Genomic DNA, 25,618 nt, shown 5'->3' on the forward strand with positions numbered 1-25,618 from the left:
GTGAATAAGTGTAAGCTCCTGAGTGCCTAGCCTGTACGCTAGGCCTCTGGAATGTGTGGTGTCTGTGGTGTGTGTGTGACTGAGTGACGTGGTGTGACTCTGGTCTTATGTGTGTCTGTGTCTCCACACGAGCAAGTGCTTGAATCAGTCAAGTGTGACTCGGAGCTTGCGTGTGTGTGTGTGTGTGTGTGTGTGTGTGTGTGTGTGTGTGCACGCGCACGCGCGCGCACGCGTGGGCCACCAGAGGAAGCAGCAGCAAGAGGCAGGAGCATCGATCCGAAGGAGACAGCGCGGGGAGGGGGACGCTGGGGGCAGACTCCCTCCCTCTCGCGCGCGGGGGCGCGCGCACGCGCGCGCACACACATAACACACATAGTCACACACACAAGCCATAGGGCCTCGCAGGCAGGGAGACAGCTCCGGGACCGGAGGGAGGCAGAGCCTCCGAGAGCGGCCGGGCGGAGGGGGCGAGGCAGCGCGGGGAGCCCTCGGTCCAGCTCCCGCGTCCGGGGCCCCCGCGCGCACACCGGCCCAGAGACACCCTCGCAGACACTCGTAGGCGCGCACGCGCACCCTCTCCCCTCCCCCTCCGCCTTCCCTCCCGCCGCCTCCCGGCCGGACGATGGATCCCTGCAGATCCCGGGGCTGAGAGCACCGCGCACCGCGCACCGCGCCGAGCCCGGGCGGACCGAGCCGAGGCAGGCGAGCGAGCGAGCGCGCGCGGGCGAGCGGACGGAGCCGAGCCGAGCCGGGCCGGGCGGGCCGCTCCCTGCAGGGCTCTGCGCGGCGTGCCGCGGCAGCCGCGGGCTCCCGCTCCGGGCCATGAGCCCCTCCGCGCCTCGGCGCTGAGCCCGCGTCCGGCCCCGCGCCCCAGGACCCGCCGCCGCTTGCCGGGTTCCCGAAGCCCCCTCAGGTGGGTCTCCGAAACCCCCGCCTTTGGCTGCGGGACTCCCCGGCACCCCGAAGCCGGGACTTTTCCTCCCCTCTCGCTATCCCCAGCTGCTGGGGCGGCTCGGTGGCTGGGGAGGGGGGCGGGGGCCGAGCAGGGGATCTGGCTGCGTCGGGAAGCTGGACTGGAGGGGGGTTGCGTCCGGGGCGGGGACAGCTAACTGTCATAGGGAACCGCGCCCCCCCCCATGCATCCACCTCGGGCTGCCCTCCACCCCCCAGCCCCCACCCCAAACATAGACACAGCCTGCGCGGTTAGAACTGGAGACGCCCGCAGGTGAGGTCTCGGGCTGGGCCCCTCCCCACCTCCCTAGGGGGATTTTAGCCCAGGTTTAGCTCACCCGGGTGAAAACCCAGTCCTGGGATCACCCTTGACCAGGAGCTCCGGACCCTGGGTTCTGTCCGGCTGAGGGAGTTTTCGTCTCCAGGATGGGGTGGACATCCCTGTCCCAGAGTGACCCCACATCTGGAGGGAACTCCTGTGCTGCCCATGGAAAAATATTGGGACTTCCCTCTCACTCTCGGATGACTACCTCTGGGGTCTCCCATGGCCTGGGAAGCTTTTCTGGGAAAGCATTCTCTTGGCCTGAGCTGACCCCAGAGCCCCTGCCTTTGGGGGAAGCCTTTTCTAGGAGTGTGTCCCTTGGGCAGCCACCTCTGGGCTCATATACAAGGGAAGTGTCCTGCCCCGGAGGCAGTGACCTCTGGCAATGGGGATTCCGACTGGATGCTTTTGCAGGGCCCCGGTGAGGACCCTTATCTCAGGATGGTAACAGACTACCCCCTCCTTCCCTAGGATCCCCTCGGTCAGGATGGAACTGAAGGCCGAGGAGGAGGAGGTGGGTGGCGTCCAGCCGGTGAGCATCCAGGCCTTCGCCAGCAGCTCCACGCTGCACGGCCTGGCCCACATCTTCTCCTACGAGCGGCTGTCTCTGAAGCGGGCACTGTGGGCCCTGTGCTTCCTGGGCTCCCTGGCTGTGCTGCTGTGTGTGTGCACCGAGCGAGTGCAGTACTACTTCCACTACCACCATGTCACCAAGCTCGATGAGGTGGCTGCCTCCCAGCTCACCTTCCCCGCTGTCACGCTGTGCAATCTCAACGAGTTCCGCTTTAGCCAAGTCTCCAAGAATGACCTGTACCACGCCGGGGAGCTGCTGGCCCTGCTCAACAACAGGTGGGCAGCTCCCACCCGGCCAGCCGCTTGCAGGGCCCCCCCGGGCGCATGCCTTCCAGCTCCTGATGACCCCCATCAGGGTGCTTGTCTCTCAAAACCCACTCTTTAGAGCCCAGACGACCCTGTCTCCCCACCCCACCCCAAACCTGCCACTCACAGCAAAGGAATTGCGGGACTGAACAAAGCAGTTAAGGGCACCCACTTTCTGATCCCAGCATAGTCCCCAACAGCTCTGCCCCTGCCCAATCTGAGCTGTGAGACATCAGCAGCCTCTCGAGAGACCTTTGCCACCCTCCCACCCACTGTGTCTTGCTCCTCATCTCACTTGAGGGATGGGGGCAGACCATCTTTAAAGAGTGGAGATTGAGTATATAAGACAGCTCCTGCCATGATCACTCTGCCCATCCCTCCCTAACCCACGCAGCCACTGTGGATCATACTGTCTTCTCAGACCCCATGGGGCAGGTCCTCAGGACATACCCAGCCCTTCTGTGCCTATGCCCAGGCCTGATCCCTGGGGCTAATGGCTGCCCTCCTCCCTGCCCAACCCCCATCACCTCCCCTGCCGAGGTTGGGTATGGGACCCTGGAAGCCAGATGGAGGCAGAGACCTGAAAGTCATGCTGATCCATTCGCCGCTCACCCCTGGGCTCCAGGTATGAGATACCAGACACGCAAATGGCAGATGAGAAGCAGCTGGAAATCCTGCAGGACAAGGCCAACTTCCGAAGCTTCAAGCCCAAGCCCTTCAACATGCGTGAGTTCTACGACCGCGCAGGGCACGACATTCGAGACATGCTGCTCTCCTGCCACTTCCGGGGGGAGGTCTGCAGCGCGGAAGACTTCAAGGTGGTGAGTGAATCCCCTGGTGTGGGGCAGGAGTCAGTCCTGGAGGAGGAGGAGGAGGAGAGGATTAGGAGCCTGTGGGCCTTCCACCAAGCTTGCTGCTCTGGAAGAGGAAGCTGCATGTCCCCTGGGTTTGCTTCTGTCCGGAGGAGACTTGGTTCAGTACAGGGGTCCATTTGCTCTGTGTGAGGGCCTCGGCATCAGCCTCATGTCCATGAGGACAGGAAAGTGAGCACTCAGTGCACAACACACAGAGGTGCACACAGACACAGACACACATGGAGCCTGGTGTGCCGTGGGCCACCACCACCCCACCCCCCGCCCCCGCCAGTTCCAGCTTCCCTTCTGGGCCACAGGTGTCAGAGCTGGACTTGGGGGTGGGGAAGCTACAGCCTTGTTACTTGAAGTGAGGTCTGAGGACCAACACCGGGGAGATGAAAAGAACTGCAGGGCTTAGCCACCCCACTTCCCAGACCTACTGATTCAGGACTGGCATTTTAACGGGTGATTTGAATTTAAGTTAGAGAAGCACTGTGACACATGGGAAGTAAGGGAAGCTTTCTCTTAAATAGCTAGACAGGTAATTTTCTCTGGGCCACCCCTGCCACACACACACACATGCATACTGTCTGATAGGGCTCCCCCCTGGTGAGCAAGAGCCAGGATCTAAGGAAGTGAGAGATTATTTGGGGCACATAGTCATGACCAAACTGGAGGGTCCCTTTGCTTCTCCCCCACCCCATCTCTTTATTTCTTAAAATGGAGATGCCCCAGGGGCACCTGAGTGGCTCAGGTCAGGATCCCCAGGGTCTTGGGACTGAGCCCGGCAGCATCTTGTCAAGGGAACCTGCTTCTCTCTCCCTCTGCCTGCCACTCCCCCTGCTTGTGAGTGCGTGCTCTCTATCTCTGCCAAATAAATAATTTTTTTTTTTAATGGAGATGTCCCGCAGACCCACCCCCCACTCCCTCCAAGATGGGGCCGCCTCGAAGCCAGCATCTTGGAGAGGGTTAGGGAAATGGACTGGGATCTCGTGTGCCAGGTGATCCTTGGCAAGTCACACAGGATCCTGAGAGCTTACAACCAGACAGAGGCTGGAGAGGGACAGAGGACCCGAAGCCAGATGCGAAAAATAACACCAGATGAGAGAATGATGCTCTTAACTCTTCAGAAGGCTCTATAGGCTTTGTAGGCTCTCCTAGGCTGAATAAGTAGTTACGTTCTCTCTATTTTACAAATGCACACAAGGGGACACAGAGAGGTGGAATAAGTTACCTGAGCTCAACTAGCTGGTTAGTGACAGGTTCTGGATGAGAACTTGTGTCTTGTAAAGTTCCAACCTAGTGTCCTCTTTTTAATACCATTGCTGGCCCTGGAGCCATCATGTCCACTTCCAAGTCTGCTCATTGCTCTTTGAAAACGCAGGCTCCCCCAGGACCCCCTCGCTATACATGCCTGCCCCTAATTCTCTGCTCTCAGAGACTCCCTTTTCTCCCTGCCCATTTCCCCCCTGCTTGCTTGCTTCCTCCTGGCGTTATGGGAGCGTGAACTGCATCGGGTTTGTGTAGAAATGTCGGAGCCTGGTCATGCTTGTTTTTTCCTGTTGAAGTTACACAAGAATTCCCAATCCTTTAAGGCCTGCTCTGCAGACCAGTCTCAGGGGCCTTTGTTAATCCTGCCAGACAAAGGTTACCTGGCCACACTCCCTGCTGAGCCAAGCTGATGGGGAGCAGAGGGTGATGCTCTTAACCTTCCCTCTTTTCCTTTCTTAAAACAGGGAAGTCCTGGATTCTCCAGAGCCTGAGACCAAAGGGTTCCCAGGCTCACCACTGATGTACCCATGAGTAGTAGAAGTTAGGTGAAAGGCAGAGACATCCCCCTCGGCTGCACAGCCAACACACAGCAGAAGGGAGCAGCGAGGAAGAGAAAACCCATTAGTTTGAATAGTTTGTAGTATTGGATAAAGGGCAGAGTACTTGGCTCAGACTGAGAAGATACAAAGTGGGGGTGCAGTAGTCCACAGAAAGTGTCCAGCTGAGGCTCCCTTTGTCCCTGCAGTCCAGAAAGATTCCAAGTGATGATGCTAGGACATGTTCGGTTTATGAAAATGGAGATCCTGACATGTGACTGGTTCGTGTTATCTGAGGGGACAATTCCGAGTACTCAGACGGATCTTTGACTGGTTTACAGAATTCTGGAGCAATCTGAGTTCTTCTCCTTGCTTGAGGTTGGGGTGGGGGAGAGAGATTGAGAGTAGCCTATAGGTGGCCCCTGCCCGGGCATTTTGGGGTTCTGGATTGCCAGAGAAGATTAGGTTTTTTATGTTTCTCAGTCCGTGTCAAAGACTTGACCCTGAATCTGGCTGCACCCGAGGTCTCAGCCCCTCCTTCTACCCTCTCTCATTGACCTCCCTACACACTGTCTCTGTGTTGGGAACTCTATCACTTCTGGCCCTAGGGATGTTCCTACACAGATGGGAGTGGGGGTGTGAGTCCATGTCTGACATGTCCCTGGGGGAAAAGAAGGGCTCCGGCCCTCTCCTCCAGCTCCCTGGCTCCAAGGGGGTGTGGACATCCCTTGCCTGATACTCCATCTTCTCTCTCTTCTCCTTTGGTCTAATATTTAACATCTGCCTCTCCATCCTTGCCATTCTCTGCTAGGTCAAGAGGTGTGTATCTAGCCCCAGGACAGATGTGGCACTGACAGGAAACATTGGGTCAGAGCTTAGGAGAGACCTCCTTGGCATCTTCTGCTGCTTTGAAACAGGTTCTAACTGGAAGTCCAAGCCCTGGCTCACAGTTTTTGCAAAATATAATGTGCACAGGTACACGTGAAGTCCGCTGCAGGTTTCCAAGGACCAAGCTCATTCAACTTGGGAGATCCCTGCTCAGGGAGGACAGTTCAGGAGGCATAGGAAGGAGCAGACTCTGGTCCCTCAGAGACTCCAGCTCCTCTGGCAGGGTGGTCTGCAGGGACGAGCGTTCCCCTCAGAGGTACTTTCAGTCCAGCTCAACCACAGGGGACTGGTGGTTACAGCGTGTTTTACCAGGTCCATCCCCTAGCTGTAGCTGGGGCCGCTTGGGAGAGTGGGGATAAATATGGGGAACCTGAGCCAAATCTGGGAGAAACTGGTTTCAGACTGAAGAAGCAGAGGGTCAACCTCAGTAGCTCTCTGCTGAGCTACCAAAAAAAGAAGAAGAAAAAAAAGCAACCACGGAACCCACTCTCAAGGACCCCTCTTCCCTGGCCACCTCTTTTCCTTTGGGGAGGGGGATGTCGGGTTGCCAGGGCAACAGGGTTGGAGGCTCTGCTCTGCCACTCCACCTCAGGGGCAGTCAGACCAAGGCAGGGCAGGGGTTCCATGGAGGGGGACCAGGGGCGCAGCTGTGTGCCTGGGTCTGGGTGGGGGCCGGAGGGAGTGAGCACAGTTGCAGCTGGTGCCAGCCTCCAGCTGCACCTTATCTGTCCCTGGCAGTGGGAGCGCCTGTGTGGCTGGAATGCTGAACAGCACCGAGGGGAGGGGGCTGGCAGATGGCTGCCCAGTCAGCCCCATGCCGTCCCCCTGCTCCAGCTGAGACCCAGAGCCATTGCCTGGGGGAGAGAGAGCAGGGAATTCATCTCTGGACCCTGGAAGAGAAGGAAGGAGAGAGTAGAAAATGGAAATCTTGGGGGTGGGTGTGCAGTGGCGCCAGTATTCTCTCTCAGGAGGGGGGTGAAACTGGGGGGACAAGAGATAGGGGACATGAATCCTTGCGGGGGCCCACAGGAGTGTCCCCCCAGGACCCTGGAGTGGAGGCAGAAATTCCCCAGAGGAGAGATGGAGTGAGGGGTGGTGGGCACAGAAATCTACTTAAGGTTCTGGAGGGGGGCAGGACTCTTCCGTATCTACAGGGCTGAGAAACTGAGAGAAGCAGTGGGCATAGGTGGGTGATCCCGGGACCTGGAGAAGGGAGGGAGAGGCCATCTTAAACAAGCTGAGCTGGGGATGGCAAGTCCCGGAGAGAGCCAGGACTAGCATGGGGGCTTCCTCATCCCCAACTTAACTCTGCCCCTTCGCTGACACCCCTCACACCCACAACACCCTAGCTTGCCTCTCGCGCCTCCCACTGCAGAGCGGCTAAGACCAGGAGTCCCTGGGGAAGGCCTGGCCTCACCACCTGGGTCTGTTCCCTCCAGCTAGCAGGCAGGGGAGGGGCTGCTGCAGGAAGAGGCTGCCCAGACTGCTAGACAGGAGGGTCCCAGGCCACCCTGCTCAGGGGCAGAATCCGGGCTGTCTTTGGGGGTGTGGGGGGGGGAGGAAGAAAGGGGAGCAACCACAGACGGCAGCAGGACAGGAGAGAGCTGGAGTGGAGAGGCTAACTTTGGAGGAGGGCGTTGCTTCCAGCCTCGTCCTTGCTTTCTCTCCCTCCCTCAGAAGTGCCTGAGCTTGGAAGGAGGAGATGAGAGAGAGCTCGGAGCGGAGCCGGTTACAAGAATCCAGGGGACCCTGGTTAGGGTCGCTCTCTCTCTGTCTTTCTGCGTCTCTCTCTCTCATACGCATATACACACAAACATCCTTGGGATAACGGAGTTTCCTCTCTCTCGCCTCCTCTCCCTCTCCTTCCTTCCCCCCTGCCATTCTGGACTCCACCTCTCTCCCAGACTGCAGTTAGCTAAGAGGCTACTCTAAGTTAATTGATCTCCTGGCTGCTGGCTAAAGTAATAGAGAATTGATGTAAGTAACTAAGTGCCTCTGGGGGCAGAGTGGGAAATGCAGGGGTGGGGAGGAGGAGCGCTTCCAAGCCTTGGGCCTTTCTCCTACCCCAGCCCAGGGAGAACCCAAAGCTTCCCTCACTGCTGTACCCGGCAAGCGTCCAAGAAGCCCGGGGTGGGGATGGGGGGCTGCTGAGAGGTCCCACGTTTCTGCTGTGGGTGGAGGTTGCTTCTGAGCATGCTTCAACTTTCTGGAAGGCAGTTTCAGTCCTGGGGGGTGGGGGCGGGGAATGACGCAGGAGGCTGGGGATGGAAGTGCGAAGCTCCACTTGGTTCCTTCCTGTGACAGAGCCCTTTCAAAGTGCCAGGTGCTGTGCTGGGCGCAAGAGTGTAGGGGTGAACAGACCCCGTCCCTGCCCTCAGGGAGCTTAGAATCAAGTGCAATTCACAGGGAAGGGGGGGGTTCCAAGATGAGGGGGTAGGGATGGTAACAAAGGCATCCGTAGGGAATGGGGAGTAATGTACCAGGCGGTACTGGACTCTGGACATGTAGGTGGAGTCCTTCCCATCTCCCCAGCCCGGATCAGCTATCTAGAATCTCCAGTTTTGTGGGATGTGGGGTTCCCCCCCCCATGCAGCCCTCCCCCAGCATGTGCGCAGCCCACCACTGTCTAGCAGGGGTCATTGGCCAGTCCCCCCACTCCTCTCCACTCCCCCTCCCTCTCCACCCCCCCACCCTCTCCATCCCCGCAGGCACCGAGGCATAAGCCTGCCTGCACTGGAGGTCTGAGGTGGCGCTCCAGCACCTTCTACCCTCCAGCAAAGGACCTTCCAGTCAGGACCCTTGCGTGGGGATCCTAGGAGGCAACACTGGGAAGTAGACAACAAGACTGAGAAGTGGTGCCTAGTTCTGGCGAGGGGTGGCTGGGCCCTGGGACCCCCCCCCCCCCGCCCCGGGTTCTGTTTTAGGCAGAGTTGCATCTGGCTCCATTTCTCAGCTTCTAGGCACAATTTCTCGTGAAGAAAGGAGGCTCCAAATAGATGGCTAAATGATTCTTTGCCAAGGGGCAGCCCCTCCTTCAGCCTCTGGGACTCTCTGGCTAAGCCCACGCTGGCCTACGCTTGGAATGGCTGTGCGGCACTGACTTTCTGGGACTCGTGGATCACACATCTTCCTCATGGAAAGTTGTAAAATGAGCGCGAAACAGCTGTGTATTCCCTAGAGGGGACGGTCCCTTAAGAAACCATAAGGGCAGACTCTGCCATCCCAGGCTCTCCAGGGCCACTCCCGAGGGAGAGGGAGGGCAAGTGGTGGTTTTTCTGAGCTACTGTGATTTCTTGGAAAGAAAACACTTTCAGTCCTCTCTCATCCACACCCCCTTGACGTGTCTACGGGGGGCGGGGGGCAAGGCCTGGGAGGTTGGGCCCTGTAGCTCATGGCTGTGGGGCTGTGCGTCTCTAACTGATGCATCAGATCATGGAGGCAGGCTGGGGACCTCCCTGGGGTGAGACTGCTGCAGTGGCCTTGACGGTGGACAGCAGCCAACTCAGCCTTCCTGTGACATGCCCCCTGCAGGTGTGCCCCAAGTGTGTAAGCACACGTGTGCCCCTCTGTGGGGGTGCCTGAGAATGTGGATGGGGGTTAGAGTGTGTAGTGGACGTGTATGGATGAGCTCGGGGGGTGCACGTAGCTCACTTATTGCGGTTGTGGGAGGGAGCCTGTGTGCAGGCAAACCTTTGGTCGCATGCAGAGCACATACCAGCAAAATTAATCATCTCTTCCAGTCGAGCTTTGCAATTTACAAATTCCCTTTACTTTAGCTCATGAGCCTCCTAATTCTGGGAGGCAGGCAGATATTAATATCTTCACTTGAGAGACGAGGAAACTGAGGCTCAGAGATGTTAGGTGACTTGCCTGAGGTAACATAGCTGGTGAATTCCAGAGTGGGACCTTGACTTGAAATCCTCGAAGGCCAGGGTCTTTGTGTGTGACAGTAGGAACCGGTGTGTGGAGCATGAGGAGGAGGGTGTCTGGGTCCCCAGCTTGCCATGCTCTCTAAGGAAGCAGGAGGCAGGAAGGATAAACAAGGGTGCAAAGGAGAAGGAACGGCAGACTCGGGTTGGCCACACCAAAGTCTTTTGACTCCCCCGTCTTTTCATTGCACCATTTGGCCAAATCCCAGCCCTAGTGGATAGCCCCGCCACTGGCTTTCCTCAGGTGGCTCCAGGACAGCCAAGCTCGACCAGTGAAGGTCACACAACAGGCCAGCTTGCAGTCACCTTGTGCTCATGATCGACATCCTGAAATGGGTGGGCACGGCCCCCTGGCAACACCGCTGTGTTTTCCAGGTCACCTTGCTGGTCCCAGTGACTACTGCAAACTTCACCACTCATCTCAAAGAGCCACTCTTTCCAGCACCCCCTACACCCTGAACAAATGACCTTGTTACCTGCTTCAGGGAGAAGATCAAAGCCTCAGCCAAGCCCTCCCCCTTCCCGTAGGGGATCATCCCTCTTGTCTAGGCTGAAATCTCAGCCTAGTCTTTCCATCCGATCTCCTTTTACCTGTAGGGGAATTTTACCCTAAAGATTCCACCTCTCCCTCGTCTACAGTCAGTCTTTCCCTCTCCAGTGGGATCTACCTGTTGACACTGAAACACACTTAAGATTCTTCCATCTTGAAATATATAGCTACAATATACAGCTAACACTTATTGAGCATTCGCTATGTATCAGGGTTGAGGCTAAAATAAAACCCAAAACCAAAGGTCTCTCAACTCTACAACTCCCTCCAGCCCCCCACTCTCACTCTTTCTGCTTCCTTTCCCAGACATAATTCAGAAATATGAAGTCGATATTCCACTGTCTCCATTTTCTCATCTCAGACTCATTCTCCATTCCACTTGAGGCTACCTTCTCCCCGCGGCTCCCCGCCGCCCAGCACTCCACCCAAACAGTTAGAGCTATAAAGCCACCAGCGACCTCCATGTGGCCAGATCCTGTAAATAATGTTTATTCTTAACCTCTCAATGACATTCAAACTGGTTGACCACCTCCTCTTTTTTAAAGTGTTCTTTCCTGGGGCACCCACGTGGCTGAGTCGATTAAGCATCCAACTCTTGATTTCATCTCAGGTCATGATCTCAGGGAGGCAAAATCGAGCCCTGCATCTGGCCCTGTGCTCAGTGGGGAGTCTGCTTGAGATTCTCTCTCTCCCTGTCCCCCTACCCTGAACCCCACTCATCGCACACACACACTTTCTCTCTCTCTTTCAAAAAAGAAAAAAAAGGGACGTCTGGGTGGCTCAGTTGGTTGAGCAGCTGCCTTCGGCTCAGGTCATGATCCCGGCGTCCTGGGATCGAGTCCCACATGGGCTCCTTACTCGGCAGGGAGCCTGCTTCTCCCTCTGCCTCTGCCTGCCATTCTGTCTGCCTGTGCTCACTCTCTCTCCTTCTCTCTCTCTCTGACAAATAAATAAAAAATTAAAAAAAAATTTTTTTTTTCAAAAAAGAAAAAAAAAGTCTAAAACATTTCCAACACCCCAGGAAGTTTCTTTGCCTCTTCCTGGTCAGTACTAGCCCACAAGAGTCAACCATTATTCTGACTTCTGTCAGTACAGATATGTTCCACCTGTTCTTGAAGTTCTTAAGAGTACATGTATCCTCCATACAGGCTGCACGCTTTCATGCCTGTCTTCTTTTGCTTATGATTTTGTCTGTGAGGTTGTCCCATTTTGTGCGGTGGTAGTTCACGCTTTGTCAATGCTGTGTAGCTTCTCATTATATAATTACACCAAAATGTATTTATCCATCCTACTCTTGCTAGACCTTTGGGGGGTTACTAGGTTTTTGGCTATTATAAATAAAGCTACCATGAACATTCTTGTTTATGTTCTCTGGTTGTCCAATGGACTCATATTTGGGGTAGGTAACTAGGGGCTGTGGTTGAGTCACAGGTTGGTATTCTGTTTGGCTTTGGTTGATACTGACACATCAGGCTTGATCTCTTTTCCTCTCTTCCTTCCTTCTTCCCTCCTTCCCTTTCTTCCTTCCTCCCTCCCTTCCTTCTTTCCATCCTTCCTTCCGACTTTCTCTCCTTGGGCCATCTCGTAAGCATCTAGACCCTGACCAGCCAGATTATGTGCTTCCATGCAGCTTTCTCCTCTCGCCCTCTGTGCTGGTGGCTAATCTCCCCCCTCACACCTCCACTTGGATGTCCCCAAGGCTCACAAAACCCAGCATGTGCAAAGCCAAATTCATCATCTTATCTCCCAAACTAGTCCTTTCCTTGTGTTCCTGGCCTAGTGAGCCACCACACCATTCAGCCTCTTATGCAAACTAGCAAGCATCCCTACACTCCATCTCCCTCCCCTCCCTTAAGGGGATCTGCCACTCTTGCTCCCTAAATATCTCCACCTGTATTACCCCATTCCAAGCTGGTGTACTTCCTGTCTCACCTACACCCTGGGATAGTCTCCTGATAGGTCTTCCACCAGCCCCTCTGGCTGTTTCCTAGTTGTCTCTTCAAAACACTACTCTGATCACTTGAAACCTTCCCATTGTCCTTGAACAGGAATCTTTGCTGTGACCTTCAAGGCCCCAAGGGGACTGGGTCCTGCCTGTTTCTCCGCACTGTTCTTACCCCACTCTGGCTCTCCAGCTAAATTCTCCTCTGAGCTCTCCCCCCGCCTCCACCCCCAGGATCTTCAGGGCCTTTGCATGACTCTGCCCTCTAGAATATTCTTTCCCCACCCCACCTCATACAAACTTTTACCTAATTACTCCTTCTTATTGTTTAGATCACAATTCAAGCATCATGTCCTCAGAGAAACTTGCTTTGATTCCCCAGGCTGGGTTGGATCCTCCTGGCACTTGCTCCCATAGAGCCAAATTACCTTTTCATAGCACTTATTAAGATTTGCAATTAAATATTTACTTTTACAATTTTTAGAAACGGTGTCTGCTCCCCCGTTAGACAGTAAACTCCACAAGGGCAGGAACCCAGTCCATTGTATATTCTTCATGTGTCCCCAGCACATAGATACTCAGTAAATATTTGATGAGTAAATGAATGTAGGAGGAAGGGGTTTGCAGGGGGTGATCTAATACTAGTCTCATGCCCACCACTTGCTCTCCATGAATCTTGAACAGGTCACCGTACCTCAGTTTCCCCATTTGTCAAATGCGGGCGATGTTACTCAAACCTGTTTATTTCACTAGGTTGTATAAGGATTCCATGAACTATCTACTGAGAAGCATTAAACATTCTACAGATGTTGGCTGCAGTGGGGTGGGGGTTAGGGGGGATCGTGTTTAGAAAGAGATGTGGAAAAAGTCAGAAACCACTGAGTTACCACACACAATTTCAGAGCGGTACTGGGTAGGGACTGACACAGGGAAGGCTTTCCTCCTTGGACAGAGGGTTCAGAAGTGGATGTTGTCCTGCATGGGTCTCTGCTTGGCCACTTCCCCTGGGGCTTTTCTCCTGGGACTTTGTGCTTGCGGGTCTATGTGCACTTCTTGAGACTTTCCTTACCTCCCCTTACTGCGCAAACTTTGGATTGGTCTACTGGAGCAAGGTGAGATGGGAGAGGATTTTAGAGGAGAGAGGAAATCCATTTGGGGTGTGTGTATGTTTGTTGCCCCACAAGGGAGCTGTGTGTGGTGATGTGTAGGTGTGCAGTGTGGGTCTTTATGTTGGTGTGGGGGAAGACGGGTCGTGCCATGCTGGACTTGCTGTCCTGTGAAACTGCTCTGTGTGTGCCTGTCCTTCTGTCTGGTGAAGCCCTGTGGTGGAAGTGTCCCCTGCCTTCCTTTCTTCCCTCTGGAGTTCTGATCTACATGCCCTTCCAGGGAGTCTGAGGAGGGGAACAACGCCCTCTAGTGGGTGTGGAATGCATGGGCAGCTGTAGCCTCCCCACCCCCAACCCAGACCTACAACTTACCTCTGAAATACTTCCTGAGGACGTGCAGAGCCCTCTGAGAGCTGAGGGGGAACGGGGAGGAGTGCGGGGAGGCAAATGCACACAGGACTGGAAATAGGAAAGGAACCTCTGAATTCATGCAGAAGAAGCCTGAGGACAACAGCTGGAGGTGGGGTGGTGGGTTATCTCTCTCATCTCTGCAGTGACCTCTCTCTGCAGTGACTGTCTCATCTCTGCAGTGACCTCTCTGGTTGCCCTGGGTGCTCCTGGTCTTCCTTGGTTCTAGTTTCTTCGCATGGTCCCTGTGTCTTGGTCTTTCATTCTCACAGTCTGTCCTCAAGGAGTTGTTGGTTACTACTCATGCCTGAAGGGAGGGACTTGAGCAGAATTGATCCCTTCATTCTGTTTCCTGGGTGGGTACTCACTATGCCCTATGCAGTCAGGGAAGCCTTCTTGGAGGAGGTAACATGTAAATAAGGTCTTGAAAAATGAGAAGAAATTCTCTAGATGGAGTCCAGGGAAGACATGGAGCTGTGGATGAGCCTAGCGGATCTGCAGAATGGGAGAAGGGCATGGCTGGACGTTAGACTTCTGTTTGGGGGAGGGTGGTGGATAGGAAAGGGACGCTGGAAGGTAAATTACAAAGGCCTCACATAAATTTTCCCAAGATGGGCGTGATTTTACCAAGAGGCACTAGGGGGTGAAGAAGGTCTCAGCGCCAGAGAACGGTCAGAATTACATACGGTATTATATAAGGTGGGGAGAAACTGGGGAGGCAGGGAGTTAGGGAGACCAGTGGGAAGGCCAGTGTTTAGGCAAAAAAGGTGGAGCCCAGTCCGAGTGCAATGGGGAAAGGAAGGCGAGGAGTCAGATCTCAAAGGCTGCTCTTCTTTTGGGGCCTCTGTGTCCCTGGCAGCAAAGCTGAGGCTGAAGGTCCCACATCAGTCAGTTCTGCTGGAACTTGGCACCTTGCCTGCATCCCTAATATACTCCAGGGTCCCTGCTTGCAAATGGAGAAAGGAAGAGGTGTAGGAGCAGGGAGGGAGGGGAGAAAAGGGGCAGGGAGGGGGTCTGGGGCTATGTGATGGTAAGGAATGGCAAGGTCCAAGTAGACTCATGGAATTCCTTCTGCTTTGTCTCTGGCCCTGCAGAAAAAGGGTTAACATGCTTCACCTCCCTCCCTCCCTCCCACTCCTCCCCTCAGGTCACCTTCTAGGCCCTAGAGACTTGACTGGTGGCTCAAGTTCCTCACTCAGTGGCCCTGAGTAACCAGAGCACACAGAGGGGCCAGGGACCTGGGGTCAGAGAATGGTAAACTGGGGGCATGGGGAACCTCTGAGGGACTAGGACTGAGGGTTTGGGGGGCACCCCAGGTTGGTTCCTGACACTCTCCACCTTACCTAGCAGATTGTTCTGTTTCTTCCACCTGCCAGAAAGAATTCCTCGAACTCTTCTCCTGCACCAGTGAGGGGTGGGCAAGCTGGGTGGTGGGGAGGGGAGTGGTGATCTGCCAGGAAGATTTTCAGCAACAAGAGATGGGGTCCCTCCCCCCACTGGTGCCGGGAACTGGCCATAAATGAGTCTGTGGTCAGTGAGAGACCTCTGCTAATGGAACCTGGGCTGCCCCCCAAGCCACAGAAGGGAAAGGTGGAGGAGGGGAGAGTGACCCAAGTGTAGCTCAGCACAGGGTGGGGGGAGGGGGTTTTTACTTGAAGCTCAGCCAGGGTCAGGGGAGCGAGGGGAGGATAAATGGGGTCAAAGACTGGCGGTGGGGAAATTGGTGGTCAAGGCAATGATTGCAGGGGAGTTAAGGGCTGAGGAAGGAACTGAGTAAATTGGGGTCATGGCAGTGACTGTAAGGGAACTGGGGTCTTTGGAGTGTATTGGGACAAGGTGGGGGTGTGGCCAATGACATGGGGGTTGATCATGAGTCAGGGTGAGTCAAGAAGGAATTAGAGGTCTGAGAGAGTGCGGGAGGCCCCAGTGTCTCAGGAGAATGGCTGCATCAGGTGAGAATGGGGGTGAATGGGGGCGAGGACCCAGCACTGGGGAAGGAAGACCAAGGGAGTTGCTGAGGAACAGATGCGAGGGTGACAGGGAGCTTAAATGTCATGGGGAGGGGCACGGACTTTTGCTGTGGGCTGTGGGAGCAGAGGAATCTGCTAGGTCCCATCTCACCTGGAGCCCCGAGGCTTTTCCAGGGTTTCCACTGTCCTCTACCCTCTGTCCTCCTGGAGCTGGTGACCGGAAAGGGGCTCTGGCCCCCCTCCTCTCCATCAGCCTCCCTTTCCCACTGCCATCCATTATTCATCAGCCCAGACGCCACCGGCCCTCCCCAGCAGGTCCTCCTCTCCACGCCCCGCCCCATCTCAGCCACACCGCCAGCCAGCGGAGGCCCCAGCGAGGAAAGATAGCCGGCTGGCTGGCGGGGCTGCAGAGACCTGGCAGACCGGGCTGGGTGGCTGACCCTGCCAGATCCTGCCCAAGACCACATCTGCTTCTCCCTTCTCCTGCCTACCCACCCACCCGGGGCCAGGAAGCCCCCGGAGAAGATGCCCATCCAGATCTTCTGCTCTGTGTCCTTCTCCTCTGGAGAGGAGGCCCCAGGGCCCTTGGGAGATGTTTGGGGTCCCCACTGGCAGCGGCGGCACAACTCAGAATTAGAAGAGGAGGAAGACGAGAAAGAAACGGAGGCAGTGACAAAGGAGGCCCGAGAGGGGGATTCGCCCGTGGATTTGGTGGCCTTTGCCAACAGCTGCACCCTGCACGGCGCCAGCCACATCTTCGTGGAGGGGGGTCCTGGGCTGAGGCAGGCCCTGTGGGCAGTGGCCTTTGTCCTCGCTCTGGGTGCCTTCTTGTGCCAGGTGGGGGACCGCGTCGCCTATTACCTCAGCTACCCGCACGTGACTCTGCTAGACGAGGTGGCCACCACGGAGCTGGCCTTCCCGGCCGTCACCCTCTGCAACACTAATGCCGTGCGCCTGTCCCAGCTCAGCTACCCTGACTTGCTCTACCTGGCCCCCATGCTGGGGCTGGATGAAAGTGATGACCCTGGGGTGCCCCTTGCCCCACCGGGGCCCGAGGCCTTCTCCGGGGAGCCCTTCAACCTGTACCGCTTCTATAATCGCTCCTGCCACCGGCTGGAGGACATGCTGCTGTATTGCTCCTACTGCGGGGGGCCCTGTGGCCCTCACAACTTCTCAGTGGTGAGTGGGGGCCCACACCTGGCACAGCCCCCCAAGGGTGCCTGACACGGCTCACCCTGAACATCACCTCCCAGGGCTGGGGCTTGTGGCCCTCCTGCCCCTCCCCTGCCTCCCCCAGGGATACCCCCTCCCTACCCCATTCTGACAGGCCTCAGGGCCTGGCCAGAGAGCTGGCCCTGGGAGCCCTAGGGTCTGGGCCTGGGCTACTATTTTCAGGTCTGTACCAGTGCTGCTCTTCCAGCTAGAATCTGGAAATCCATCTGTGCTGGTTGGTAATTAGTGGCTGCCTCGAGGCCACTGGTGTGCCCCCCCCCCCCAATATTCTCCAGCATCTCTGGCCCTGCCCCAGACCTCCCTGTGAGCCAGCATGATCTGGGACCTTACTCGGTCTTTGAGGTCAACCTTTGTTCTCATGGTTGGTACCTATACTTGGCCCTAACAGTTTTGACTAGTACCCCTGGACTGGAGCAGGGGCAGGTGTCTCCTGGTCTCTGGAGGTGCGGAAGGAGGCTGTGGAAGGGAGGTGGAGGGGTAAGGATAGTCACTGACTCCACCCCACCACGCCCCTTCTCAGTAGTGACTGTAGTGGGGACTTCAGTGCAGCCTTGCTTGGTCTTTCCTCCTACAGTGTGTGTTTGTGTATGTCTGTCTGTCTGTCTATCTGGGGGAGAATAATAGTCCTCCTCTCAGTGCCCCCCCCCGCCCCCGGCCCCAGGGCTCTAAGTGATCAGGGACCGTCTTCCCTGGGGAAGCCCTAGATAGAGAGTCGGCCTCCTGCTTGCCCTCCCACTCTGGAGTCTAGGGCTTTCCTTGCTGAGAGACCAAGTGGCACCCCACCCCCTCCCCAGTTCAGCTTCCAGTTCCATCTGGCCTGACGACTCTTCTGCCCCCTCCAGGGACCAGATGCCCCGCCTCCCCTTCCCACACACCCTTCCCTCAGCCCTCCACCTCCTCCCTGGCACAGGACCAGATGGGTGTCATCATATAAGTGCATCATGGACCAGCTGCAGGCAGGGATCTGGAGGTTTTGGCCACTGGGCCTCAGGCAGGCCAGGAAATACAGAACATGGGATAACGAAGGAGTCAACCAGGCTTCCTCTGGAACAGAGGGTGAGCAGACACTTCTCACATAGAACCACCAGGTGGCAGCAGCAGTCCACGAGTTCCCAGCGCAGAGCTCAGCCCGAGTGAGGGCTGCGTTCTCAGCCACCTGGGGTCCCTCAGTTACTCAGTTACTCTCCAAGGTAACCAGCCATTCCTATCCATCAGTGGCTGCCACTCCCAGATAGAGGGTAGGCAAGAGTCACTTGCCTGGAGCCTGGAGCCTGTGACCGAATGCCACAAAACCGCATATCGGGCTGGGGGATTAGGAGTCCTTGGACTTCCCTCTCTGCTTCAACTGTGGACTTTGCTGTTTCTTTTCTGGATGGGGGAGGAGGCTGTTCTAGGAAGGAGGAAGGGGACTAGTAAACCATCCCCTCCATGCTCTGGTCTGGCCTGACACTGTCTCTCTGTTTCTCTGAGCTATGTCTGTATTTACCTTCTGACCCACTTCGTGGACTCGGTCACCATCAGGCAGGAGGCAAATCGCCCTCGCCCCATTTATGGGAATCTGAAAACACTCAGAAAAACTGTGGGGAGAGGGCCATAAAGAATTGGGTCACTTTTCTCGTGTGACCGTGTACTCAGAGCTGTGATCAAAGCTGCTCTGAGGCATGGAGTGGGAAGACTGCCCCCAGGGCTGGGAGTGCCTCTGAGGCCCTATTACTTCTGCACAAACACTGCCCAACATGCCATGTATCTGGATGCTCAGTACCAAATCCTGGGAGGGGAAGGGCTGGGGCTTGGGTGAGCATGGTCCTTGCCATGGCCACTGGGTCTGCTTTCAGGTTCTGGTGATGAGGGGCAATGACGGACACAGGACTAATGGCTGGAGAAAACAAAATAGATTTAGCTTGGTTTGGAGGGAAGGACCTTGGGGAGAGCAGAATTTCAGATGCCTGAGGCAAAATCCAGGAGAAACGAAGATCTATCTCAGAAGGCTCTGGGAGTTTGGGCCTGAAGAGAAGGTCCCCAGGAGGGGCTGGGAGTATGGCAGTGATGGGATCCTGGTGATGGAGGTCCCAGCATATGTCTCAGGGGCCCAGCAGGAAGAAGACTGCCACTCAGACAGTTTAACTGAGAAGAACAAAAGAACCGTTTATAGAGCTGTGGTCAGAGGGAAGGAAAATCTGCCTATTGGGGCCTGAGGCAGCTAGTGATAGTGGGGCATTGTCACCAACAGGCTCAAGGGGCACAGAGAAGCAGCAATGCTTTGCAGGGAGGCTTTCTGGCAGGATCTACAGTCTCAGAGGCTCAAAACAACTGCCAGAGCATTCTCAGAGGGGTGAAGGGTGGGGAAGGATGAATACAATGAGCTCTCCCTCCTTCTGCCCTCTGCTCCCCCACTGAGAGCTCCCCCTGGTCAAACCCAACTTGAAGCCTGTCCAAGTGGCAGAGGAGCACGGGCAGTGCAGCCCCCAGGGATTGGCTGTCCTGGGCAAAGAAGGGCAGAGAATGAGCGGGAAGGAAGACAAATGGAGAATGGGCTGCAGAGAAGAGATGGTTCCTGAAGTGTGTTGAGTTTCCAGCAGTGGAGGGATCTGGGGACAAGGCTTGGTAGGTAGGAGGGTGCTGGCGGGACTCTCAGGCTTTCCACTCTGCCCTTGCCAGGTCTTCACGAGGTATGGCAAGTGCTACACGTTCAACTCGGGCCGAGACGGGCGTCCACGGCTGAAGACCATGAAGGGTGGGACTGGCAATGGGCTGGAGATCATGCTGGACATCCAGCAGGATGAGTACCTGCCTGTATGGGGAGAGACTGGTATGTCGTTTCTCTTGGGGGCCCCTTCCCATGGCCCTAGCCATTGGCCTCCACCAGGGGACTCCCGAGATCCATTGTGGCACCTGAGGCAGGACTCGGGCTCTCCTCCCTTCCTCCCAGCATCTTGCCATCTCCAACTCTGCCTCTACCTGACTGCCACCCTCACAGTTCTCTGGCTCCCCCTTCCTGGCTCAGTTACTCTCCAAGGTAACCAGCCATTCCTATCCATCAGTGGCTGCCACTCGCTCTATAAATAACTCCCTCTCTACTTGGGCTGCCTGCCGTCAGTCTGGTCTCCGGGGACCTTGGGGCTGAGAGATCTAGAGAGAAGGGAGACAAGGAGGGGGAGAAATAGAGAGTGTCTGGGAAAGAATTCGAAACACCAAGATGCATAGCCGAAGCTAGGTAAGAAAAGTGTGTAGGATGCAAGGTTCATTGGGGCAGCATGGAGCCATCGAACCCAAAAGGCGGCTGGGGATGGGCAAGGGCCCCCATAGACTAACCCCTCCCCCAGGGTCCCAGTGTGCACTGTGCTTATCCCTAGGAGAGATGGCATGGCCCCAGCTCTGAAGGAGGTCAGGGAGTCAGAGGCCCTCGCAATACACCCCATGCCCCTCATTCCCATAGATGAGACGTCCTTCGAAGCGGGCATCAAAGTGCAGATCCACAGTCAGGATGAACCTCCCTTCATCGACCAGCTGGGCTTTGGTGTGGCCCCAGGGTTCCAGACCTTTGTGTCCTGCCAGGAGCAGCGGGTGAGAGGGCCACAGGAGGCTGGTCCTGGGGTGGGGTATTGAGGGGTCGAGATGGAGTGGTGGGTAATCAATACAGGAGGGATGGGTGAGCTGGGGCCTGCGTGCCGATCTGACGAGTGAGCCGCATGAATGGACAGGAATGCTCTGGAAACTCTGAGACCCTCAGAGTCTGCGGAGGGACAGGGAGCAGGACTCCCAAGTTCTGCATCTTGTCAGAGAAGTCCATCAAGGTGACTAGGGGAGAAGTCCCCACACCCCCCAGCTCCCCGGCTCTCCCAGCAGCTCATCTACCTGCCCCCGCCCTGGGGCACCTGCAAAGCTGTCACCATGGACTCGGATTTCTTCGACTCCTACAGCATTACTGCCTGCCGCATCGACTGTGAGACACGCTACCTGGTGGAGAACTGTAACTGTCGTATGGTGCACATGCCAGGTCAGGCCCCAAAGCTCCAAACGTGATTTGGGGGCCCCTCAAGCCTTCAAGGCCCCTCACTAGCTCCCCCACGCATATCAACCTCCTGCCAACATGGAAGCAAGATTAAATGGCTTCTCCCCACCCCAGTTCTAGCCTTGTTCCAGACTCCTATGGCTCTTGTCCCTCTTGCCTCAATTCCTGCCTATACCCACAGAAATGGGCAGGAAGGGGTCTAGGAAGGATGACCTGTGGCGGGGGGGGGGGTGCTTACCTTTGGGACACACTGGGGCCTGGCTAGTTCTGCCCTCCCGCCCACTCGAGTCTTCTAGAATCTAGCCTCTTGGTCCCACCATCATCACAAGACCCTTTAATGTCCCTTCTGCACCATTGTCTTTCCTCCTCTGTTAGGGGATGCCCCATACTGCACCCCAGAACAATACAAGGAGTGCGCGGATCCTGCTCTGGGTGAGCACCCCTGTCTCAGGGCAGCCTGGGGGAAGGTAGGAGCCACGTGCATAGGGATTTCACACCAAGTCTGCAGAAGCTTCAAGTAACTCCTGGATCAGGCTTCACTTGAACCCTCTCGTGTCTGACTTTAGCAAGGCTGGAAACAGCATTCCTAAAAGTCCCTCTGAAAAATGGGCAGGAGTACCTGGGAGGAGCCCTCCCCTCTCTTAGCAGCATCTCTGCTGCTTGACCCTCAAGGGCCCTGAGGCAATGAGATAAAAGGATTGAGAAATACCCATGGGAAGTCTGGAGGAGGATCAGCCCAGGGTGGGCATAGGGGCAGGCAAAGGGCTGAGGCGAAGAACAGAACAAGAAAAGAGAAAGGGCCCAGGCTTCCTTTGGACAGGGCCAGGATGTTCATGTTGGGAAGGTACTGGCCGAAAGGCACCACTCATCTGGTGTCTTTCGCCCCACTGGGCACAGACTTCCTGGTGGAGAAGGACCAGGAGTACTGTGTGTGTGAAATGCCCTGCAACCTAACCCGCTATGGCAAGGAGCTGTCCATGGTCAAGATCCCCAGCAAAGCATCAGCCAAGTACCTGGCCAAGAAGTTCAACAAGTCTGAGCAGTACATAGGGTAAGGGCTCTGACTGTGCAGGGCAGGGCCCTTGGGCTGGGACTGTAAAGCGTCTGAGTGGGCTTTGGGGAGCCAGTAGACAGGAGGAGGTGCAGATGACAAGAGGAAGGCAACCAAAGAGTCTGGGATGGGTATGGAGTGCAGATCAAGCTGGAACAAGCAAAGGAAGCACCTCTCTTTCCTCCTTGCTTCATTCTGTATCTTCATCCTTACTGCTCTAACTGCTCGCCAGTGCGCAGGGCGTCTTTTTGTTTTTGTCATCACATTTGATCCTCACGACAATTCTACAAGGCAGGTACCCCCATCAACATCTCACTTTATGGATGCGGAGACAGAGGGTTACTTGCTAAGGTCACCTAGTCAGTGAGGGACAGAGATGTGACTTGAACCTAGGTCTCCTCCTCCAACCCCTTTGCAGGGAGAACATCCTGGTGCTGGACATTTTCTTTGAAGTCCTCAACTATGAGACTATTGAGCAGAAGAAGGCCTATGAAATTGCAGGGCTCCTGGGTGAGCTGCTTATGGCACTGTCCCCTTCCCATGTCACGGGCATGGTGCGACACCCTACCGCCCAAAGAGGCTGCCCACCTCTGTCCCACAAGTTCCTTCTTCCCCTGCCACCCCCCCCCACCTAGGGCCTCCCCCCAAACTCTATCGTCTTGGTATGTAGTGGGAAGATGGGGCTGAACCTTCTCTTAGGGAAAAGTGGAAGATATAGTACTGTGGGCATGAATGGGGGACTATTTCATAAACCTTTGAAAATTTACCCAGAGAATGAATGTTGGGGTATTTTCCATTTTCTGAATAATACCTGTCCGCTTTAGAAAAGTAGGAAAATGCAGACAAACATAGAGAAGAAAATAAGAACCCCCACCAGAATTGCTTTGTGCTCCTTCTGTACAAATGCTGTAGATCTTTCTGCAAATACCACTTGCCTGCCCCTGTCCCAGAGAGCTCTGCTGCTCCGTGGTATCCTCACACCACTGACCTTCCCATGATCCTCCGCCCTCCGCCTCCCCACCCCCACAGGTGACATCGGGGGCCAGATGGGGCTGTTCATTGGGGCCAGCATCCTCACGGTACTGGAGCTCTTTGACTACGCCTATGAGGTAAGCAGGGGCGGGGCATTGGGTGGGGTCACAGTAGGGGCGGGGTTCCAGCCAGTCCCACCACTCACCGCCCCGCCTCCGTCCCAGGTCATTAAGCACAAGCTGTGCAGAAGAGGAAAGTGCCAGAAGGAGGCCAAAAGGAGCAGCGCCGACAAGGGCGTGGCCCTTAGCCTGGATGACGTCAAAAGACATGTGAGGGAGCGAGACAGAGGTGCCCTCCAGCCCCGCCCTTTCCCCCCACCCCAGGTCCCCCCACCCTTGCCACCTTTTCTCCTCTGCCTTCCCCACGCCCCAGGATCACCTGTGGCTTTTCTGATAATCAATCCCTGTCCTGTGCCTGTCCCCTAGAACCCGTGTGAGAGCCTCCGGGGCCACCCCGCTGGGATGACCTACGCTGCCAACATCCTACCTCACCATCCGGCCCGAGGCACTTTTGAGGACTTTACCTGCTGAGCCCCGCAGGCCACCGTACCAAAGGCCTAGGTGGGGAGGGCTAGGACAGTAAGGGGGCCCTGGGCCATGCCCCTCCAAAATCTGCCCTGGGGACTCACTCCCCCTCCCAAGGTAGAGCCCCACTCCTGGGCAGTCCTTTCCTCTTGTCTGTGGTGAGGAAGGAATCTTGACCATAGAGTCCTCTCCCTGCCTCTATCCCATTCTTTTTATTTTTACTGAAACTAATCTAAAAAAACTAAACTAAACTAAAAAGAGAGAATGGGGCAGGTGACCTCAGGCTGCCCCTCTCTGCTCCATGCTGCCTCCCCCAGCTCCCAGCCTAAATTCTGTCTGTCTGGCTATCTGTCATCTGAGTGTCCACCTACATTCTGCTGCCACCAGTCACCAAAGCCCCTCCCAGTGGGGGGGTGGAGGAGATCCTTGGGGTCTGGAATTTGGCCCCAAACCAGAGAATGTACCTTGAAGGGGAGGGCTAGTGGGGGGGCTTCCCCAGCCTTAAGAGACCCTCTCAGCCCAGTGACCCCCCCCAACCCCAAGTCTCCAGGAGGGAACTAAGACCCTAAGCTCCATCCCCCCCCTTACATGTGAAGTCTCTGGGGAGTTGAGGGTGGGGGATCCCCTGAAGTAGTGGATGATGGGGAGAAGATGTGGCCCTGGTGCTGTAGGCCACATCCTGATACCTTTAAGTTCACTCCCAACCCTGAACTGCTGGAAAGAAATCCCAAGAGGTAGCACTCCTCTACCATCCCATGAAAGATCTAGCTGGTTGGCTTCCAGCTCACGGAGAGGGGCACTGGTGCCTAACCTCACTGGTCCCTCTCCCAGGGGCCCCTGCAGAGGGCCACATCCATAAATTTTCTTATGGAACTTTCCCAAGTCCTCTTCCCCAACTTCATTTGCTTCTCTCAACAACCTCATCTGCATTTTCTATTTCTATATGATACAGACTCTATATTGCTATATCTCTGTATATACTTTCCCCTAACTCTGTCTGTCTCTACCCCATCCCCTCTTGTCTCTAAGAACCATCCTCCCACCCAAAGTTCCCCTTTCTGTGTTTCTACTCCCTCCCTGGTCTCTGAATGCCTTCGCCTGTATAAAGAGTTGGACTCTCTCCCCTGGTGTCTGTACTGTGTACACACATCCCTCTGAGAAGCACAAGGAGACGACACGCGCATTGTAACCTTCGCACTGTCTCGGTGGCGACATAAAGGAAGCTGTGAATCACAAGCTCTGCCTCTTTCTGGCCTCACCGTCTCCCGCCAACCCCGGGCCCCCTATGCTGTCCCTGTAGCCTTAACATTCCCTCCCTATTCAACCATCCCAGTGCCCTTTGCCTGGCTGACTATGGCCTCCCCAGGGAAGGGGTAGCTACAGACAGAGCCCCCAACCAGGGAATGGAGATCTGCTCTACACACTAAAACAAGGGTATCAGAGACAGGGGAGTGGTGGATTGGTGACTCTTGTAGCTGGAACAGTGGGGTGCTGACAAGCAGAAGTTGAGGTCCTCAGTCACTGACCTTTCCTTTCTAATGGGTGCCAAGCCTCCTTTCCTCCACTGATACCCAAGACCACCACTTATATTTTCTGGTGAGGTACAGTTTGGTAATGGTAAAGGCCTAGAAGGGTAGTTGAAAGCTTTGCTGTTCTGTCCCTCTCTTCCTATCTTAATGAGAAATGAATGAGGTAGAGGGCCTGCCATGCCCCCTCACCCAGGCACTCCTCCTAGGCCAGAGCCCTACCCCTTCCCAGGCCTTCTCTGCCCAACTGTCTCTTGGTCTCCAACCCCAGAACAGGACTTCTGCAGGTCAACTGTGCATTGGCCTGGAGCTGGAGAGTAAGACTATGGGATTTCTGGGAACTCTTGGTTCCTAGAAGTTTCTTGGAGATCAGACCTCTCCAGAGGGAAGCAGGAGCAAGGCCAATGGATGTGCGCCAGATGGGGAACAGCAGGCAGGGCGATGGGTGACGCATGCCTCTGGTCTAATAAACTGGGTTTCAACCATCTCTTCAGTGTCGTTTTTCTCTTATTTAAATAGAGCTTAATAGTGTTTAGGCCTTCCCACGAAGTGCCTAGAGTTGAGCTGAGCTTGGAGCCAAACAGTCAGGGAGAAGTGAGGAGGCTTGAGCATGGAGACTCTGGTCCTCCTAGG

The 25,618-nt window shown here is 55.8% G+C and overlaps 1 protein-coding gene across 4 annotated transcripts in view; it reads left to right on the forward strand.

The window, feature by feature from the left end:
* ASIC1 (acid sensing ion channel subunit 1) overlaps positions 1 to 25,618 on the forward strand; it is a 45,705-nt gene that overhangs the window by 19,525 nt on the left and 562 nt on the right. The window contains exons 4-14 of one of the 4 annotated variants that reach the window (XM_032348152.1): positions 1,745 to 2,122; positions 2,778 to 2,973; positions 19,499 to 19,649; positions 20,277 to 20,404; positions 20,684 to 20,837; positions 21,228 to 21,284; positions 21,750 to 21,903; positions 22,322 to 22,413; positions 22,933 to 23,012; positions 23,100 to 23,223; positions 23,361 to 23,454. In XM_032348152.1, the coding sequence (XP_032204043.1) occupies positions 1,745 to 2,122; positions 2,778 to 2,973; positions 19,499 to 19,649; positions 20,277 to 20,404; positions 20,684 to 20,837; positions 21,228 to 21,284; positions 21,750 to 21,903; positions 22,322 to 22,413; positions 22,933 to 23,012; positions 23,100 to 23,223; positions 23,361 to 23,371 (1,525 nt within the window). In that variant the 3' untranslated portion in view covers positions 23,372 to 23,454. Of the gene's footprint in view, positions 1 to 1,744; positions 2,123 to 2,777; positions 2,974 to 16,116; positions 16,787 to 19,498; positions 19,650 to 20,276; positions 20,405 to 20,683; positions 20,838 to 21,227; positions 21,285 to 21,749; positions 21,904 to 22,321; positions 22,414 to 22,932; positions 23,013 to 23,099; positions 23,224 to 23,360; positions 25,473 to 25,618 lie in introns of those variants that run through there. The other 3 variants (XM_032348151.1, XM_032348153.1, XM_032348150.1) reach the window with 3 other exon arrangements.

The sequence above is a fragment of the Mustela erminea genome, chromosome 6, assembly GCF_009829155.1.
Source record: "Mustela erminea isolate mMusErm1 chromosome 6, mMusErm1.Pri, whole genome shotgun sequence".
NCBI classification, from domain to species: domain Eukaryota; kingdom Metazoa; phylum Chordata; class Mammalia; order Carnivora; family Mustelidae; genus Mustela; species Mustela erminea.